Here is a 19,309-nt window from a genome sequence, read left to right on the forward strand (position 1 = left end):
CCTCCCAACTGCTCTCTCCTGCTGGCCATCTTGTCATGGCCATCTTGTGTCCACATGGGGGCAGGATCTTTGACCACATGGGGGCAGCCATCTTGTGTGCTGAAGTGATGTTCAATTTGCGTATTACTCTTTTATTAGATAGGATAGAGGCCTGGTGCATGGGTGAGGGCCAGCTGGTTTGCCCTGAAGGGTGTCCCGGATCAGGGTAGGGGTTCCCTTGGGGTGTGGGGTGGCCTGGGCGAGGGGCCTGTGGTGGTTTGCAGGCTGGCCACGCCCCCTGGCGACCCAAGCAGAGGCCCTGGTATCTGGGATTTATTTATCTTCTATAATTGAAACTTTGTAGCCTTGAGCGAAGCCACACTTCCTGTTCACTCCATGGCCGCAGCCATTTTTGTTGGGATTTATTTATCTTCTATAATTGAAACTTTGTAGCAGAGGCCAAGGCAGGCCAGGGCTGTGGGAGCTTGGCTTCCTCCATCGCCGGGGGCAACTCAAGCCTCCTGCTCTCTCCAGCTCCGTGGCTGCTGCCATTTTTGTTGCAATTTATTTATCTTCTATAATTGAAACTTTGTAGCCTTGAGTGTAGGCCCAGGCTGGCCAGGGTGGCAGGGAAGCTTGGCTTCCTCCATTGCCAGGGAAACCCAAGCCTCCTGCTTGCTGCAGCTCTGTGGCTGCAGCCATCTTGGTTGGGTTAATTTGCATACTCGCTCCTGATTGGCTGGTGGGCATGGCTTGTGGGTATAGACAATTTGCATATTACTCTTTTATTAGATATGATACTAGAGGCCTGATGCACGAAATTCGTGCAAGGGGCTTGATCCTCGCAGTTGCAGTGGCTTGCCTCAGCCCTCGCAGCGTCGGCTTCATTGGGAAGGTCATTTGGAACATTGTTCGGCTGCCCAGTCTAATTAGCATATTATTCTTTTATTATTATAGATTGTTGTTCAAAAATCATGTTCACTTATCTTTCCAAAAATTATTACAGAATACTATTTTTATTGGTATGTGAATAATTTTTAATAATATGAGCTTTATAAGACAGAGGTTCATACGTTTTGACATTTTTTTCTGGTGAATATTATTCCATTTGTTTTCATTTACTAAGCTGGTCAGCATATTTATATCTCCTTGAAACCAGTCATGGCCCCATTTTATCTGATGACATTAAGATCAAAGGACCACAAGCTAAAAATTCCAGTCCCCTTGGGATTTCAACCGGCTATTCCACTAGATCAGCTGTGGGCAAACCATGGCCCGCGGGCCGGATCTGGCCCGTTCAGCTGTTCTATCCAGCCCGTGGAGCCAAAAGAGCGGAGGGTTCTCTTGCTCTCCCCTCCGCTCCTTTACTTTGAATTTATATTAGTTCACACAAACACTCCATCCATGCTTTTGTTCCGGCCCTCCGGTCCAGTTTAAGAACCCATTGTGGCCCTCGAGTCAAAAAGTTTGCCCACCCCTGCACTAGATGCATAGAAGACAGTCAATTCATACTTATTTTGTGGAATAAGGGACTGTAACCTACAGACCACATGGCATGACATATGTTATTTTTTTCTTAAAGTAACAGCAACGCAGCAATAACAATAATGTACTCAGAAATTATATCAGTTATCAGAGTCGCTGGGAACCTAACTGGGAAAGGGGTGGTAGTGACAGGCCCTCTCTCCTCTGCCCCATTTACTGAGAACCTCTGCGGTCACTGACCATGATGGCCAAGCACATCACCCTACAGGCTGAGCTCCTGACCCCAGAAGAGAGGATAGAAAGAAACAGATGTATGTACATTTCGTGAAGAGAAACCTGAGGGTCCAGGTCTCTGTCCAAACTCCTACAACTTCTGGCCTAAACCAACCAATGGAAAAAAACACACATCACAAGAACCTTTCAGATTTAGAGTCTGTAAACCCCAGGCTCAGCATCTTAGCTTCATTTGAACTGTGTTGAACATAACACTAATGGTCAGTGTGAATCTATACAAATGCTCAGAAAACTGAAGTCAATTTTTTCAATGTTCTAAACTGTAAGTGTGCAAAAAATGAGTTTAAAAATAGATTCACCCTTTTATATCTGTCAATGAAAGAGAAGAGTATTTTTTAATCACTTCAGTTAAGGATATTATTATATCAAACATGAATGAATAGGAATAATTTAATCCCTTTTTCCTCTAAATTTACTAACATTTTTGTTGTTCCTTAAAAAAAAAAAAATTAACGAAATCAAACCTTATAGTATACTTAGCTCTAAGCACTGTGAAGGTTATGAGACCAAGACCTCCCTGCATATTTTCTGTTTTTACAGAAAACAGATTATAAAACAGAAAAGGCCTTCTTCAAAGAAATGAGTGGCTTTGATTACAAGTGCAAAAGTCAGCCATGTGTACTAATTCTTGGTAATAATGAAGCAAGGTGAGCTGTCCAGGGGCTTGAAAGTCAGCGCCTGGAAATGCTTGGGTGAACTAAGCAGGGGAACCGCTCATGTGACACGACTTTTCAAAACCCTTTGTATTCCCAATTGGACAGAAAGGCTAGGCTGTGGGCTCACAAGGACTTTCTAAGGTGTGTAGCTGGCCCGGGTGATCAGGAAAACTGCCGAAGTCTGCAAAGAGAGATGCTCCTGCTATTAAAAAACCACCATAAAAGTGGACTCATCCATCCCACTCCTCAGAGAGCTAAAGGGGCCTGGATTGTTTGCTACCTACAGGATTGCATACCTGCAAAATAAACTCTTACTTCTTAAAGCCATGCCAGGGGGAGGGGGAGGAGTGGGAAGGGTGAAGGGAGAGACAAAACAGGAGACTTGAAGCACTGAGGACCACTGTCTCCCAGCCTCTGAGATGAAGGATGGCAGACCTCATTTCACAGCTATTTTAAGTAGCTGTAAAGCCCAAGTGGCTCCAATTTTAAGCCTGTGTTTAGATCAGGCTTGAAGAAGGGCTGCACCTCTTTACAATGACGAGGCACCACTCCAGATGCCAACCTGGGCTTTTGTGCTTGAAATGGGCAACCACGTCGGAGAAAATAAGACCACCTAGGGGAGACACTACGTGCCACAACCAGTCTCCTTGGCACCCAGACTTATGTGCAGGCAAAATGCTTTCATTCAAAAGAAAGTAAACCTCTAGATTATTGCCAAAATCTTGAGCAGTATCACATAATTAATTTCACATTTTAAATTCTTACAGAGATACATAATCATGTCTTTTCAGCAGGTTTAAAACCAGACTTTAAAAAAAATAAAATAAAACAAACCCACCTGACCTACTGAAATGCCCTGCTACCTGGGCCCCCTGGCACAGCCTGCAGGACAGGCTGGGTGCAACCTAGGGATATGCCTGTTTCAAATGAGAAAACCTCGTCACTCAAAGGGAAACTGTGTTAAATGAAGAGCAGTTTCTGTAACTCCTAATATTCCTTTGATTATTATTATGTGTGCACCCTTTTTATTTAGGACATTAAAGGCTCCCTTTTTCCTTCTAAATGCTCCTAAAGTTACCGGACTAGGAGCTCCTACCTGGCCGTCTATGACAGGTCAGTGATCAAACAGAGAGGCAGCCGCAGCCCGATTCCGTCCATATCTTATGAATTACCAGGAGCCAGGACTTCTTAGCTCCTGCTACATTCAAGGAAGCCCCATTCAATGTTAGACAGGACAATAGGCCCTTTCCAAACAAAGGTGTAATATTCCCAGGTATTTGCCCGGCTTCTAAACTCAACAATTTTCAAGCAAAGATTATTTTATGAATACCGTTGCCTGAACAGAACAAGCTAATTAAAAAAATAAATGTGACCTCACCTTTCTTATAAGAAACATAGGTTTAAATGAAAAAAAAAAAAAAATACCACTATTGCATTGCCCTGGTGATCAAAGCCCATTTATTTAACCAACCTTATCTTGGAATAGCACCATTCTTTGTATAAGAGTTTAATTTACCCAAAGTATTTACATTCACATGAACAAACCTGTACATGAGATAAAACAAGACATGTTTTGCTGAGCTTAAGAACAAGATGCAGGGTGTTCATCCACATAAAGAAATAATTCATTCCAAGCGTTTTTGACAATGCAGTGCGCACTCAGCCAGTTACTTCCCAGGACCCTCCTTCCGGAGGCATTGGGAAGCCTGAAGAGCTGCAGGCACGTGGGAGCTAAAGCAAAGCAGAGAGCTATGGCCGCCGACTTCAAACTACAAATATTAGTGCCTGACCCAGTAGAGAGGGCCACGAGGAAAGAATGTACTAAAAAGGTTAGCAAAAAAGATTTTTCAAAGGCCAAACACTTCTGCCCCAAATGACTTCTATGGCAGACCCACCCGCAAGCAGTGAGAAATTGAACAGGCAGGGCTTCACAGGCAAAAGATCAGGAACATTTACCCTTCCACCTCAGGACGGTTCGCTTGCTAGGAAAAGCCGAGGTGCCCTAGTAGACTCTGCCTTGCACAGGATCTGTGGTTGAACAGAAGCCGGAGTCCACACTGGTTTACCACGGTGGTGATAGGTGCGCAAAACAAATCTTTTCAATGCAGAGATCTGCAAAAGGTACTTACGCAGCCTCCAGCCAGAATTTCTGCTGCAAGTGGGACCGAACCATCTTTGTGCATGAATTTATCCCTCACAAAATCATTCACCTTGAAGAAAAATATTTATAGAAGCCGATGAAAAATATAAAGTCATTAAACACATATAAACATACATTTAAAAATATAAATTACTGTTTTCTGTCACTTTATTAGAGTAATCATAAACTAAATAAACTAAGAATCTTAAAAAGAGTTTGAAAAGTGCTCTTAATAGCATATAGGTAGTTTTCAAAAGGAAGTATATGTATGTACATATATATATTCTTGATAGTTCCAGGAGAAAAAAAATAAAATGTCAATGGCTTACAAGCCTTAAATTCAAATATGTCCTGCAATTACAACAGCATAAAAAGAGAGATATATTGCCTGACTGGCGTGGCTCAGTGGTTGAACATCGACCTATGAACCAGAAGGTCACGGTTCGATTCCTGGTCAGAGCACATGCCCAGGTTGCAGGCTCGATCCCCAATGTTAGAGGCAGCCAATCAATGATTCTCTCTCATCATTGATGTTTCTATCTCTCCCTGCCTTCCTCTCTGGAATCAATAAAACAATTTTTTTTTTAAAGAGAGACATGTTAACAATAGAGACAAAATGAAAACATATGCCTTATAACTTAAAAACTGCTTTAAGGGGTTTGATTAAAAACCACTTTCAAGTCTTCTAACAAGATTTAATCTAAAATAATACTCATCATTGAGACAAACTTGGCTCAGGAGACTTTTCTTTCAACTTAAGTCAGAATTCAGTATCTAAAAATTTTCTCAAGCATTCTCAAAGAACATCAATAGCATTAATTAATTAAGTATAAAATAGTTTCAAAATAGTATGCACTACAAGCGGTTTTAAGGATCAGTCATATGTTTTTGGAAGCTGTGAGCCAGACAAGATTAGCTGTCCCAAGGTCATACAATAAGATGGCAAAAGACGACTTTCAGGTAGCAAAGCTACAGAGCCCAATCTAAAAGCGGAGCTTGACTTTCTGGGCTTCATGTCCTCGGTGAGGTGCATGCATAGCTCTCTGTTCCACGACACTCAGTGAATCCCTACCGTCGGCCCGACGGGAGCGGACACTGGAGAAACCACCTGATGAAGGATCAGCCTCAACTAGAGCTCGGAGCCCTCAACACGTGGCTTTGGCAAATGCTTGCAGAACATGGCCTAACCATGAATCCTGTAGACAGCATGTGTAACTGAATGAGTACATGCCCTGGAGGCAGAAACATCTGCTTTTGAATTCCAGTTTTCCCACTCATAACTGGTGTGAACACAGGTAAATACTTAAACCTTGTGAGTCTCACTTTCCTTGTCTGTAAACTCTGAGTCATACTTCCCTGGCGATGAAAACAGTTAACGGGTAATACATGCAAAGAACCTGGTATGGTAGGAACTGAAATACTAAAATGGTGCGGATGATGACACTGGCGGCAACCACCAAAGGTCTTGCTCAAATATATCACCACATTTTTGGATGTTCAGTGTGAAGTGGGGAAAAATGAAATGCTGGGCGTGGTGAGCGCCCTATGTTCAAACCAGTCAGCAGCTCTGAGGCAGCACCAACCTGCTGCTTCACATACAAATTGTCTACTAGATTCCTGAGTGTGTGCAAACTCCTTTAATAAGAAGCATCCACTCAAAAGACTTACTGTGAGTTTTATGGCCTTCTCTGGGGCGACTCCCAATAACTGTGGCAACAGACCTAAAAAACAACAAAACGTAGAAGCATATGAAATAAATTAGCATTAACTAAACAAATTAACAGCTCTCAAGAAGGGATCACGACCGAAAAACTGGGGCAATCTTTGGGGCAATTTTCTGCTATTACCTTTAATGAGAATACTCAAAATGGAATGTTTTGAGGACTAAGGTCTCACAGCCACATCAGGCCCAAGTCAATCCCCTCTCACGTGCTGCATCGTTCGCACGTTAGGCAAATCAGCAGGATTAGCGATATTGGAAATCCCATTCCATGGCAAGTTTGCTCCTTTCCCTCATGCCTCTTAATAAGGGAACTTTGGTGAACAGATTACATTATTTCCTAACACTTTCCCCATACTCCCACCCCTAAATGCCCACAGTTCAACCATTCATTCATTCATTTGGCAACGATGACTCAGTGACAAGCACAAGGCAAACAAGGTTCTTGCTCTGACAGGTCTCAGATGGAAGGAGGCAGAGTAGCCATTGGGGAAAACTGCATTCCAGGAAGGGGAACCGATGGGGCAAAGGGAGCAGAGCAGGTAGGACAGCAGTGTGCCGTGTCACATGAGGCAGCACAGGAGAGGCAGGGAGCAGGCCGGGTGCTACAGCTACAAAGCATGGGGCAGGCACAGGGAGAGGCCCAGAGGGGCTAGGGGCTACAGCCACATCCAAGGCCAGGATCCTGAGCTTGAGAATGTCTAATTCAGATGAGAACGGGAGGGTGCTAATTCATATTTTTAAAAGACCACTTCATATGCTCTGTAAAAAATAAACAGGATACATTGACGTTGTGTGTGTGTGTGTTTTTGTGTGTGTGCATGCGTGCACATGTGTGTGTCAAGAGAGGAGACTGTGAGAGAGAGAGAGAAACTGGGTTTGACTGCTCTTGTTCAGTTTTTACCAGAATACCAGGGTAGGATGAGGAAGGCCGTGGAAGTAACGGGGGTGGGGTAACCAGCAAAGAGCTGTTTCATACATGTTGGGATGAGAGGGAATTAAGTAAGACTCAGAGCCAAAGGGGAGGGGTGGCCTGGGACATGAAAGGGCTCCTTCTAGGAAAGGCAGTTGCAACAACAGGGGAATGTAATATCTGAACTAAAAAATATAATCATTTGAACATAAAATCAAAGTCAGATGCCTTTTCTTGGAAACACACAGGAAGCTCACACGGAAGATCAGAATTTATAGTTCCCCAGGTCACACTGCTGTCCCTGGGAGGGGCTTCATGGTCCTATCCTCTGTAAGCACAATCTTCTATTTCATACAAGAAGAGCCACTTGCCGCCTCTTCTGGGAGACCAGCCCTGTCCACACCGTCTTACTGAAGCAGCAGCCTGGGGCCAAAAGTCACTAGATCCAGGGCTGTACCAGCTTGCAGATGTGTAAGGTGTCAAACGTAATATGAGCTTATTATAAAGAGAGACAGATGTGAGAGGCCTGGGCCTGTTTCTCAGCAATCAGTTCCATTGGGGAAGGCCCTGCCCTTTTTTATTCAGGACCCCGGCATCCATTCACCGCGGTGTCCAGCTTGCCCTAAAGCCCACTCAGCGATGCAGAGGAGGGCCAGCTGTCTTCAACGTTTTTCTCGCTCTGTTGAAACCATTTCTCTGTGCTTGTGGCTCTACAAACAGGGGAAGGAAAACTAGACAGACCAAGAGAGCAGCATGTATTTTTTAAAAAGGAAGTTCATTTCATTGTGGGACAAAATGATGATGAGCATGCTGATACGAGTGACAATTTTCTTAAGAAAGAGCTAACATTGTTTATGATGTGCTGGGTACCATTTTAAGCACTTCGAGAATTCATTTAATTCTTATAACTGCCCTACAGACAGGAAACTGGGGCGTACTGAGATTAAGTAATTTGGTCTGAATTATCCAGCTGACAAATAGACTGGGAGTCAAACCTAAGCCCTCATTCTCAAGAATCGATGCTGTAGACCACACTTGTCTCTGGCCTGTGCCTCTCACACCCAGACTCATCTGTTCAATCACACAACCCGCCTGCGTCCTGCAGACACTGGGGTTTGTGACATCTTCTCAAGGCAGCCCTATTTTGAGCTTGTTTCATCCTTAGGGCCAAGCTGACTGAACTTGGGTAAGATTCTTTTTTAAAAAAATATATATTTTATTGATTTTTTTACAGAGAGGAAGAAAGAGGGACAGAGAGTTAGAAACATCAATGAGAGAGAAACATCGATCAGCTGCCTCCTGCACACCCTCCACTGGGGATGTGCCCGCAACCAAGGTACATGCCCTTGATCGGAATCGAACCTGGGACCCTTGAGTCCGCAGGCCGACGCTCTATCCACTGAGCCAAACTGGTTAGGGCTTGGGGAAGATTCTTAAAAGACGTGCAGCTAATGATTTCGGCGACCTGTGCCCTATGCCCTGGTTCCAAAAGTGATGCCAGCCAGTCAGGATCCTCCTCCTGAGAGTGGGATGGCATCCTCAGAGGTGACGGCCGGTCGGCACAGAGACACAGCCTGCGGAGATCCCGTGTGGAGTGGGGAAAGCGGCCCGTTGAAGCCGTGTCTGTGCCAATGCCACGAGGAAGGAGAAACCATGAGTACAAAAAGCAAGTGGGCCGGTGGAGTGAACCAAAGCAGCTCAGAAAACGTGACTATGAAACCATCTGGGCAAAACCAGGGCTCTTATTCAAAGTGAGCATTCTCTCCTAAACTTCGCTCACTTACAGCATTTTTCTTATACCACATAATACGAGAAGATACGATATCTGTAATATGATAAGAAAGCCTTATTATTGCTTCGTGAAAGAACATTGATTTCTACCAGTAAAACGCGAGGATAAGTTGGTTAAACTACATCTTAACATTTACAACTGCCGTGTTGCTCTCCGCATTCAAGTCAAGTGCCCAAATGTTTAAATATTTACTTGCTAGATGTATTTTCCTCCTCATTAAATTGTAGACCAACACCATGGATGGGTTGAAAGCACTGTGATTTAAATGATGATCTCTTGTCTCTGTAACTACCCTGTGACAGTCTTTTTAAATGACTATTAAAAACCAGCCCACAGAGCCAAATCACTACACTTTGTTAGATACAATCACTTCAGGCAGCCTTTTAAGCTATTGAGACTTGTCTTTCTCACTATAAATTTAGTAATGCACTGTGAACAGCAAAAAAACACACAAAAAAAAACAAAAAAAAAACAACAAAGAGGAAAACCGTGTATTTATTTGTTCAGCAAACATTTACCAAATGCCTTCTGCGTGCTTGGCAGCGTGCGATGAACATGATGGGAACCCTGCAAGCCCCAGGAAAAATTCTCAGTTTGGAAGACAAGGGAAACCTAGGTGTCCCTGAGTGCCAGAAAGGAGACAGAGTGGTAAGTTCACAGCCCAGGGACAGCCCAGGGCGATGGGAACACAGCAGAGAATCTTTTGTCTTGCCTGCAGCAGGGAGAAACGCATCAGAGAGGAGACACTTGACCTGGATCTGTAAGGATAAGCAGAGACTCACTGTGGAAAAGAGGTATGACTAGAACAGAGGGCAGGGTGTTCTAGGCAGAGGGAAGAGTACGTGCAAAAATCTCAAGATCATGGCACATTCAGGGCTGGAGCAAGATGACCAGAGACTATGGTTAGGTCACAGACCTGGCAATAAACGGCAGTAGCAGAGATAATGACAACAAGCAGGATTTGGGGGCACTTACCACACACCAGGCTCTACGCTCTGTGCTTCATGTGAATCAACCCATTCAATCCACTCAACAGGAAGTCAATACCAATAAATCAGTGCATGTTATTTTTGCCCCCATCAACTGATGAAGACACTGAGGCAGACCTCAAGGAGCCTGCCTAAGGTCACTCAGCTGTCAGGCGGGGGTCGGGGGTCGGGGCTCAACCAGGTGGTCCGGCTGCAGGGGGGCTCCTACCTGGCCCACTGCACTGCTTCTCTCCTAGGCCATGTGAAGGGGTTTGAACCAAATTCTTTTTAAAGTCGAGAGTGACTATCAGTAAGAAGTTCTAGAGGCAGGTGAAGGGCCGGGAGAGTAATGAGGAAGTTAAAGTAATTGAAGGCCCCCAGTTAAATCATGTTAATTGAATAAGGTCCACTCAGTAAGAATAAAACCAAAGTACTAATCCAGTCCTAAGACCTGGGCCAGATGTTGGTACTCGGGGGGTTCCTGGATAAGTACCATTCTTATGGGGTGTCTCCTGCCTCGGTAGGGAAACAAAGGTGGCTGTGGACGACAATCTGAGTGGCACTACAGATGTGGCCTTGGCACCATTCATGCTGGGTCACTGCCCTTTGGGAGGGGCCGTGATCTGTGGGACAATGAAAAGTCACAGAGGTGGGCGTTTCAATAACCCTCCTGGTTCCTTGACTGCAGAGGGAGGAGGGGAAAATGGCTCTGTAATAAAACAGCCGGTCTCGTTCAGGTGCTTCAACGCAATCACACTGAAGCCTAAAGCACATCTAGGTTTGACATCTGGGTGACTCCGCAGAGAAATTAGGCTTCTAATATAAGACGTTTCTGTTGGATTCTGGAAATTCATTTTAACCATTAGAAACAGAGAATGGATGTGTGTGTTGTTTCTAACTTGTCAAAACAGCAGTCTGTTTTCCAACGGCCTCAAATGAAATTTATTAGTGTGGTTAGTTTTCTAATCTTCTCATTTTAGTTCAGCTCCATCAGCACACATGGCAATGCTTCCTTGGCAAACTTTACCAGAAGGCTGCTAATGCGAGAAAAGATTTACAGGGTACAATATTAATACAGCATTTGGTCTTCAAATTTCATGGGGCTGAGATATAAATCACACTATCCCCTTGATTCCAGTCCTTGGTGCAACTCAATGAGAACTGAGCTGGAGGTGTGGGGATGAAGCCCACATCAGGAACCCCCAACTTCGCTTCAAACAGCACCCTCAAAACTAGCAGTGTACTGGGTCAGAGGGCTACTATGCTATCACTTAAAATCTTTTCAGAAAAAGGTTTAGAGTCTCAGAGTTGGGAGATGCTATGAAAAAAACTCATTAACAAAGCTGGCCTAATTAAAACCATTTCTTTTTAATCACTTTTACCAAAATGAATGGCTTGGACCAAGGGCTCTGGGGGAAGCCAGATCTGGGCTGCAAGCCTCGGCCTGCACCTCCTGCGTGCTGAGTGACCTTGGGGATGTTGTTCTTGGGACTCTAGGGTACTCAATGGTAAACCAAGGATTCTATTTACAACTCCCTGGTTTATTATGATAATCATAAGAGTAAATGTATATCAAGAGCCAGACACTGTTCACAACCCAAATCAGGTATTTAAAAATGGAATGTTTCTCTCTGCCTATCTGATCAAGGTATATCCCTGACTCTCTTCTTGCTTACAAGAAGCAATGTACCCCGAATAATGGTCACAGTCCAGAATCAGGTAAGGAGGACAGAGGGCCCTTGACTTCAGACTTTCGACTTGACTGAGCTGTGAAAGTGATACAAGTTCAGCAGAAACCGCTGGGCCCAGCTGCGATGTTCGGGAGGTTAGGTGCATTAAATGTATTTTTGACTTATATTTTCGATTTACCATGTGTTTATCAGGATATAACCCCACCATAAGTGGAGAGGCCTCTGTATGATGCTGTTGCCATGGCATCAGGCCCATCCTAAGAGGAGCTGTCCTCGGGCAGTGAGGGCAACATCTGGTCTCATAGCATCTAATGGCCCTGCTTACTTTGGGCAAAGATAAGGAAGCAGCACACATATGGCACACCTTCAACTACGTTCTTAAGCTACAATAAAATGTTTTTGTTAAGAATGTAAGCATTTCTCCACCTCTGAGGCTAAGCAACGTTTTACAACGTAATTTCTACTGAATGGCAGAAGAGCAGAGTCTGCAGCCAGACTGCTGGGGTTGGCTTCTGACACTGTTCTTTATTAGCTGTGCGACTGTGGGCAAGTTACCCAATCTCTCTGTGCCTTAGTTCCCCCACCTGTACAAGGGGATAAACGCAGAACCGTCTTCATGGGGTAAAGATAAAATGAAGCCCTCAGAACAGTGCCAAGTACATAGCAAGTATCACAGAATGGGGTTTTTTATTGTTGTTTATTTTTATGCTCATCACCATCATCATCACTATCCTCTTCCTTCATGGAAACTAGAATCTAGAGGGGCGAAGCAGCTTGCCCCACATCGCTGACTATCTGGTGACCGGGCAGTGGCACTCACAGTGAATCCAGGTCCACCACTGCGCTCACACCAGGGCTCTATCCCCCTAACGCGCAGCTCTTCCCTGTTCACTCTAGTGGACTTTCTGCTCCAACTCCCTTCTCTGCTCCACGAAGGTGTTTCTTCCAGAACTCCTCTCCGGGCCCGACTCCCAGGGGCCGGCACCCTGCACAGCTAGGCCCTTTCACCTAAGGACGGTGGCTCTGTGTGGGCCTCCACATCATGCCTCCTTCCCTCTCTCCAGGTTCTCAACATAAGGCTCTTTAAGACACTGAAGACACTGAATGGCAGAGCCAAGCTGCAGGTGCTGACCTGCTGCCCAGGTGAGAGTCAGGGAACCCACTGGGCATGAGGCTCAGGGAAAGCAGCCGGTCAGGGCCGGTGCACGGACCGCTGGAACTAGTGCAGTAAGTGTCCCAAAAGGGTACGCTGAACAAGACAAGCAGGAGCACAGGTATGGAGCAGCTAGGGCAAGGAAGGAACCCCCTAACTAAGGCTGCATTTCTGTCTTAGACAAAAGCAAGTTCAGGAGTGGCCAGCCCAGCCCCGAGAAAGGTAGCTCAAAGCAGCAAAAATGGGGAAGAAGGCATTCCGGGCAGAGACAAGTAGACTTTGGCAGGGGAAATTAAAGCGTGAGATACCCCGATTCCTGTAGCTAAAGCCACATCCAGCACTTTTTTGTGTTATCCAGTTTCACCCCGGAGGCAACCCCTCCGATGTTACATTCTTACCCTCCTGACCTCACCACTGCGGCCACTCCACTTGCCCCGTCCTCCCAGAGAGCCCTCCTGGCTGTCAACAATAGATTAACCTTCCTTCGGGAGCTATCAGCACTCTGTGTGCCCTGCCTCACGGCTTTTATTCCTGCTCCGATTTCCATGGCCTTCTCTCTTCACTTGCTCAAGCATTCCTTCCTCCCTGTGCCTCCTCCCACATGTCTGTCTGCTTCTGACTCATATTGCCCCTAGGCATGAGGCACTGCCACCCTGCCAAGGACACTACCCCCTTTCACAGAGCTCACTGCAATCCAGGGTCCCACCCCAAGGTGACTACACTGGGGCTGAGGAAAGGAGGGAGGGGAGGCACGATGCAGATATTAGGATTTAAATACTCCTTTATCTGGGTTAAATGTTTTACTCAACAGGGCAAGAACCATCTGTTATCTTACCTCTGGCTCAGGATGCCTTTGGGAGTATCAGAGCATGATTATGGTCTAGGAAAAACAGTTCTCTTCACTCCTCTTCTGTTTGGGGGCCTTCTAGAAGCGAAGATCATTGAAAGGGATTGCACCCTCCCCTTCAGTTTTTCACTCTGATCTATGCTACTTTCAAAGTCCTGGTTACGTTTTCTTCTACCTAAACTATTTCCTTGGTGCTGAGGTTTAATCTATTTCCCTTATTTTGGTCTCAGCAACTGACAGTAGCTAGTTAGTTATAAATGGTCATTCTTGAGGCCTGGAACTAATTCGGTCATTAATCTTCTCCAGGCTACATCTAGTTTCATCTTTTTGTCACCTTTCCCAGTTTTCTAAGCTCATCTAGCTTTCTCAAGCCTCAGACAACGCTCTGTCCCGCCCTAGTTTGAGTTAGTGTTACCTTATTCTCCTACGCTCACTTCAGCTGGCTCGCTGTAGGTAGATTTCTGGAGATTTGATGACCCAGCTCAGGGACTGCCTAAGTCTTTTGTTCATTTCTGTTTGGTCTCCTATGACCAAATATCTGTCTTTTGATCTTGTCACAGTTTGATACCCTCAAAATGTGCAGAAATTGACCAAGAAGACAAAACACAAGCCAATCATTCTGCACTCATTAGAAGCTTTGGTGGGCATGCGTGGGCATCCACGAGTCAGTACAGTTCACAAATTCACGATGATTGGTTCCAAGATGTAGGGGTTCCTAAGTTATGCAAAACAGAGTTGCAGGAGTTCCTATCTTTTTCTGTTGGTGCTGGCGTTTTTAAAATTATTTCTATTCACAAGAATTATGCAAGAAGATACCTCACTGTGGATCATACAATTTGGATATTCCCTTCAACAGAACCATTAACCAGGAGAAGAGACTTGGCAGAAAATAGCTGTCTGACAAAACTTCCTTCTAGAATGCACACATATCAATAACTTCCCGAGATATCACCACAATATCCTCTAGATGTCACCTTGAGAACATTCCAGGATGGAAGATGACTGAATTTGCACCACACAGACAACCTAAAATAGACACATTGGAAACCTTGCACGCCTAGATCAATGGGCTTATTAATAATATATATACACACATACACATATATATATGTATATGTATATATATATTGCCAATTATCTCAAAGATAATGTAGTGCTCCAAATTAAGTTTAATTCATAAAATGATCTAATTTTTCTTTCTGACAGATTTTCTTTATGGCTTCTCCCTCCAGCAGAAACAAAAATCAAAACCTTCCTTTCAAAAGTATTTCTCATGGATCCTGATTTCTCTTGAATCCATCTTTCTCCCTAAGATCCTCCCCAAAACATTTTCCAATTTCTCACGCTACTCATCCCATTACCTAAAGCACTGAAGGGAGGAGAGTATAGCAAAGCTTCAAGGCAGAAATTAGCTATTCCTGGAACGTGAAGAGCATTTCATTATGGATGATTACCCAATCAATTGTTTTTCTTTAATATGCCAAGTCTAGAGCAGGCCAATAACTGACTCACTTGATCATGCAATTCATTCAAACCAAATGAGCTGTCAGGTAATTCATTAAGGATTTTAAACACCTGAGTGTGTTTAATCACTTGGAAGACTGGGGAGGAAACAGAGAAAGACTTTCACAAGTGACTTCAGAGAGCTCTGGATTATCTCAGGTGTTGTTTCCCTTCATACAGAGAGACTTAGCCTGGGGCCTGGTTTTCAAAAATTATAGAAAAAAATAGGAAAAACAATCCCTTTGAGTAGTGTGTGTTGTAGAGAAGGTTTACAGAGTCAGTCTCATAGGACTTCTAAGGGGATCTTTTTCTTTCTTTCTTTCTTTTTTTAATAAATCTTTATTGTTCAGATTATTACAGATGTTCCTCTTTTTTCCCCCCATAGCTCCCCTCCACCTGATTCCCCACCCCACCCCATTCCCTTATCCCCCGTCACTGTCTTCATCCATAGGTGTAAGATTTTTGTCCAATCTCTTCCCGCACCCCTCACACCCTCTTCCCCCCTGAGAATTGTCAGTCCACTCCCTTTCTATGTCCCTGATTCTATTATATTCATGGGTTCATTCTGTTCATCAGATTTTTTATTCACTTGATTTTTAGATTCACTTGTTGGTAGGTATGTATTTGTTGTCATTTTGTTGTTCATAATTTTTATCTTTACCTTTTTCTTCTTCCTTTTCTTAAAGAATTCCCTTCCGCATTTCATATAGTACTGGTTTGGTGGGGGATCTTTTTCTAATAACCAAGACTTAGCCCCACCCAAATAAGAGACTTCCAGAGACCAAGAAGTACAGAGATACAAAGAATAAGACATATTCAACCACAATATTAAAATCGCATAGGGCACTGAGGCACAGGACTCCGTGTCCACTGAGGACAACTGCTAACAGTCGCATGCTGTGTTATCTGTCTCCTTTGGACGAAGGGGCAGTGATTCAAACGTGCTTCCTGATTATGACGGGGTAGCTCTCAGGACTGTGTGCAGACAGATGCTGGCCACCGCCAGAGAAGGAAAGAGAACAACAACTTGTGGAGTGCTGAAAAAGTTATTTAAAAATAACCCACACTCTCGTAGTTTCACGAGGACTTACTCCTAAATACAAACACAGCTTCCCTTTATAAATTTGTATTCTTTTTAGAAGAAAAAAGAGGGAGAGAGATCCTGATTAACCTTATGATAAGAATACACTCAGCCGTCACCTTCTTCCAGAGCCAACTGCCAACTTCCCGCCCAAATATAAATAATGTTAAAATAGGGAAGGGACCTTACTTATGCAACATTCCCAAATTATACTATTCAGAAAATATTAGCAATTATATATGTCTTGATGCAGAAAATTACAGGTTAAGCAAAATTCCAGAACAGGAAAAAATATGCTCAATATTTCAAAACATGTTTATTAATTAGAGATGTACTCTGACACCTTCGCAAATACTGCTAGGTGAAGCGTTAACAGCAGCAATTTTAAATTCTCAAAATTGAAACTTAACAGTTTTCCCCGGGAATAATAGCATTTTAAAACAATAAAATTACACTTAATGAGAGATTTATAGTCAAAGAATCACATGTAGGGTGTTTTATAGCCTGACTTTATACACAAAGGTTAGAATACTGATTCTCAGAAATACTTCAGGTCTTTTTTGTTTTTATTATACTTTTTTGCTAGCAATGATGGTTTCCCATTTTCATCAAGTCTTACTCTTGCCCAATGATAAGCATTTCCACATATGCAGTTATATACAATTATTAATTAAGGATCATGTGCAAGGCACTAAAGGGAATTGGTCCCCAACCAATCAATAGCAATAAGTAATTTATGAAGCAAAATTGTAAATCATTGTTTTAAACCTGAACTGTCAATCATCTCTTCGCTTTCAAGATCCCAGTAATAGAACAGAAATAAACAAAGTTTTATAGTAAATCTTTTGTTTTAAAATCATATATTAGAAAAAAGAAAAGAAATCAGGGAGAAACGAACATAGGTAACTTCCAGAACTAATCTCCTGATATTCACACTCTACTTATCATCTTCTGACAGAGAACCCCTCAGGGTCCTGGCACCCCAAACAGGTTAGATAAATGGCTATTTCTAAACCAGGGACAGGGTTTCAGAATGAGCCTCCATCTCTATCTAATAGACTGCTTGCTCCCCCTTCCCTGTCTCTCAGATGTAATAGCTCCAACAGCAAGGGGTTTGTGGCATGGCCCCCACGTGGCTCAGCACTCAGGTATGCTTCAGGCTGCTCGGTCCATGGGGTCAAGAGGACAGGTCAAAGAAAGAAATGCAGATGCAACCAAGAATCAAGACCTGCCAGGCATAGTCAAAGAGCTGGAAACAGATTTAAAAACAAACCAGGTCAACACAAGGACATGAAGGACACCCAGGAGGACGCCAGTATTTCTCAGCATTCTAAAGACACCCTGAACATTTCCTCAAGACCGAGGAAAGCTCACAGAAGTAGTTTGTGAAGCAACGCCAAGGCTCCAACATCTGCCCAACCTGAGGTGCAAGGCCCCCTACAGAAAATAACCCACGTGACTAGGGAAGGTGGCCGCCTTTGCCTGAATCGCCATGAAGCAGGAGCTCTGACATTAACCTTGCACTACTTGGGAGACATTTCATTTGCCAGGTTTGTTGTCACCAGGAGGGAAAAGTATTTCAAATGGAAGGCAGTGACCCTGCAAAGGTCATCATCAATCACCTGGGGTCAAAGACCTTCCCGATTGTCAGAAGAGGCAGGGGCGAAGGGAAGAGGGCAAAGAAAAGATCAAAGGGCCTTTGAAGGGCGTTATCCAAGACACAACAGAACCTGTAAAATGGAACTCCTCTGGAGTTTGAAGCCTCCTAGTTGCTAAGGTGAGAGATTTCATGAGAGGTCTTTTTATTTTCCTTTTCTTTCTTTCTTTCTTTTTTTTTTTTTTTTAATAGTTGGGTGCTTAAGAGGAAGACTGGAGTCAGCAGATGGCAGAAGAGGCACAGAGGCACAGGCTTACCTGGCTGCCAGTTTCAAGGCCTGTCTCTGCAGGGCACTAAATACTATTTCCTTTTTCTAGAGCAAGCTAGGGAGAGGAGGGAAGACCCTGCCAGCTTTGCAGTTACCAAATGGCAAAGCGGCTCAGCCCTGAACTGCCTTGCGAAACCGTACTCTAGCTGATACAAATACCCTTGCTACTTTTCTCTGTAGATGGCCATCACAAAGGGAGAGAGGTTGGAAAGCAGGCAAGGCCAATGGAAAAGCCGTCAGGGACTGTGGGATTCTTTCTGTGATTGACGGCATACTTTTTACTGCTGTTCTCACTGCTTAATGAACCTGAGATGATTAAAGGAGCAGCTGGGTCCAGAAGGACTACCTGGCTAGCGTGTGAATCAACTCCACTGGGTACAGAGGTAGAGGCAGGGAAGGAGCAACTTGAACTCAGAGAGAGGCAGGAAAAGAGAGCTCCACTGAGCCTTGGGTCCCGCCTGATGGACTTCCTGTGTATATTCAAGGAGACTCATTAATCCCAGTAGGCTCTGTCCTGTCTCCAGGATGCCTTTCCCTATGATCTGGTGAGTGGAGTTATTTCACGAACACAAACTACGAGCCTTTTAAAATCTCACTGAAGATGTTTATAAACGTAATTATTTTAAGAAATAGAATATATTACAAGCAATATAACTAGCTTTCAGATTATGGGCTGTTTTCATTAGCCATGCCCCAGATGCCTCCAGCCCACTCCCATTAGCATGGATAATTGAGAATGTGCTGCATTTCCATTTCAACACAGCCTCTCTAATACATTTCAGGCACTCAGATGGAAAACCAGACCTCTGGCTATTACTTCACCTTGCATGAATTTAGCACATGGCACTAACCTCTATACAGTCCAAAGAAGCCTTCATAACGTAGCACTTTCTTGAAACAGTCAAAGCTGTTTTTATACATAAGTTCTCCCACAAAAGAGCCAGTTGATCGCTGGTTCTGCATTCGAGTTTTGACAAGATCGATGGGATACACGGCAGTGGCTCCCACAGCTAAAATCAAATAATACCAGCATTTCAGAAGGAATGAAGGTCTGTCCGAGGAAAAGGGGAGGCAAAGTCAAAGGGAAGACTGACCAAAGAAAAAAGGTAATTTTGCATGAACAGATTTTAAAACTGTACTAACAATTACCCTTAACAAGTAT

At 43.9% G+C, this 19,309-nt stretch overlaps 1 protein-coding gene across 2 annotated transcripts in view; it reads right to left on the reverse strand.

The window, feature by feature from the left end:
• The window catches only part of SLC25A13 (solute carrier family 25 member 13), a 158,745-nt gene that overhangs the window by 44,807 nt on the left and 94,629 nt on the right, over nucleotides 1–19,309 (reverse strand). For both annotated transcript variants that reach the window (XM_080664864.1, XM_080664865.1), the window contains exons 11-13: nucleotides 18,999–19,157; nucleotides 6,223–6,275; nucleotides 4,544–4,624 (exon numbers count right to left, since the gene is read on the reverse strand). In XM_080664864.1, the coding sequence (XP_080520990.1) occupies nucleotides 4,544–4,624; nucleotides 6,223–6,275; nucleotides 18,999–19,157 (293 nt within the window). The remainder of the gene's footprint in view (nucleotides 1–4,543; nucleotides 4,625–6,222; nucleotides 6,276–18,998; nucleotides 19,158–19,309) is intronic.

Source organism: Plecotus auritus (assembly GCF_963455305.1).
Source record: "Plecotus auritus genome assembly, chromosome: 4".
Lineage (NCBI taxonomy): Eukaryota > Metazoa > Chordata > Mammalia > Chiroptera > Vespertilionidae > Plecotus > Plecotus auritus.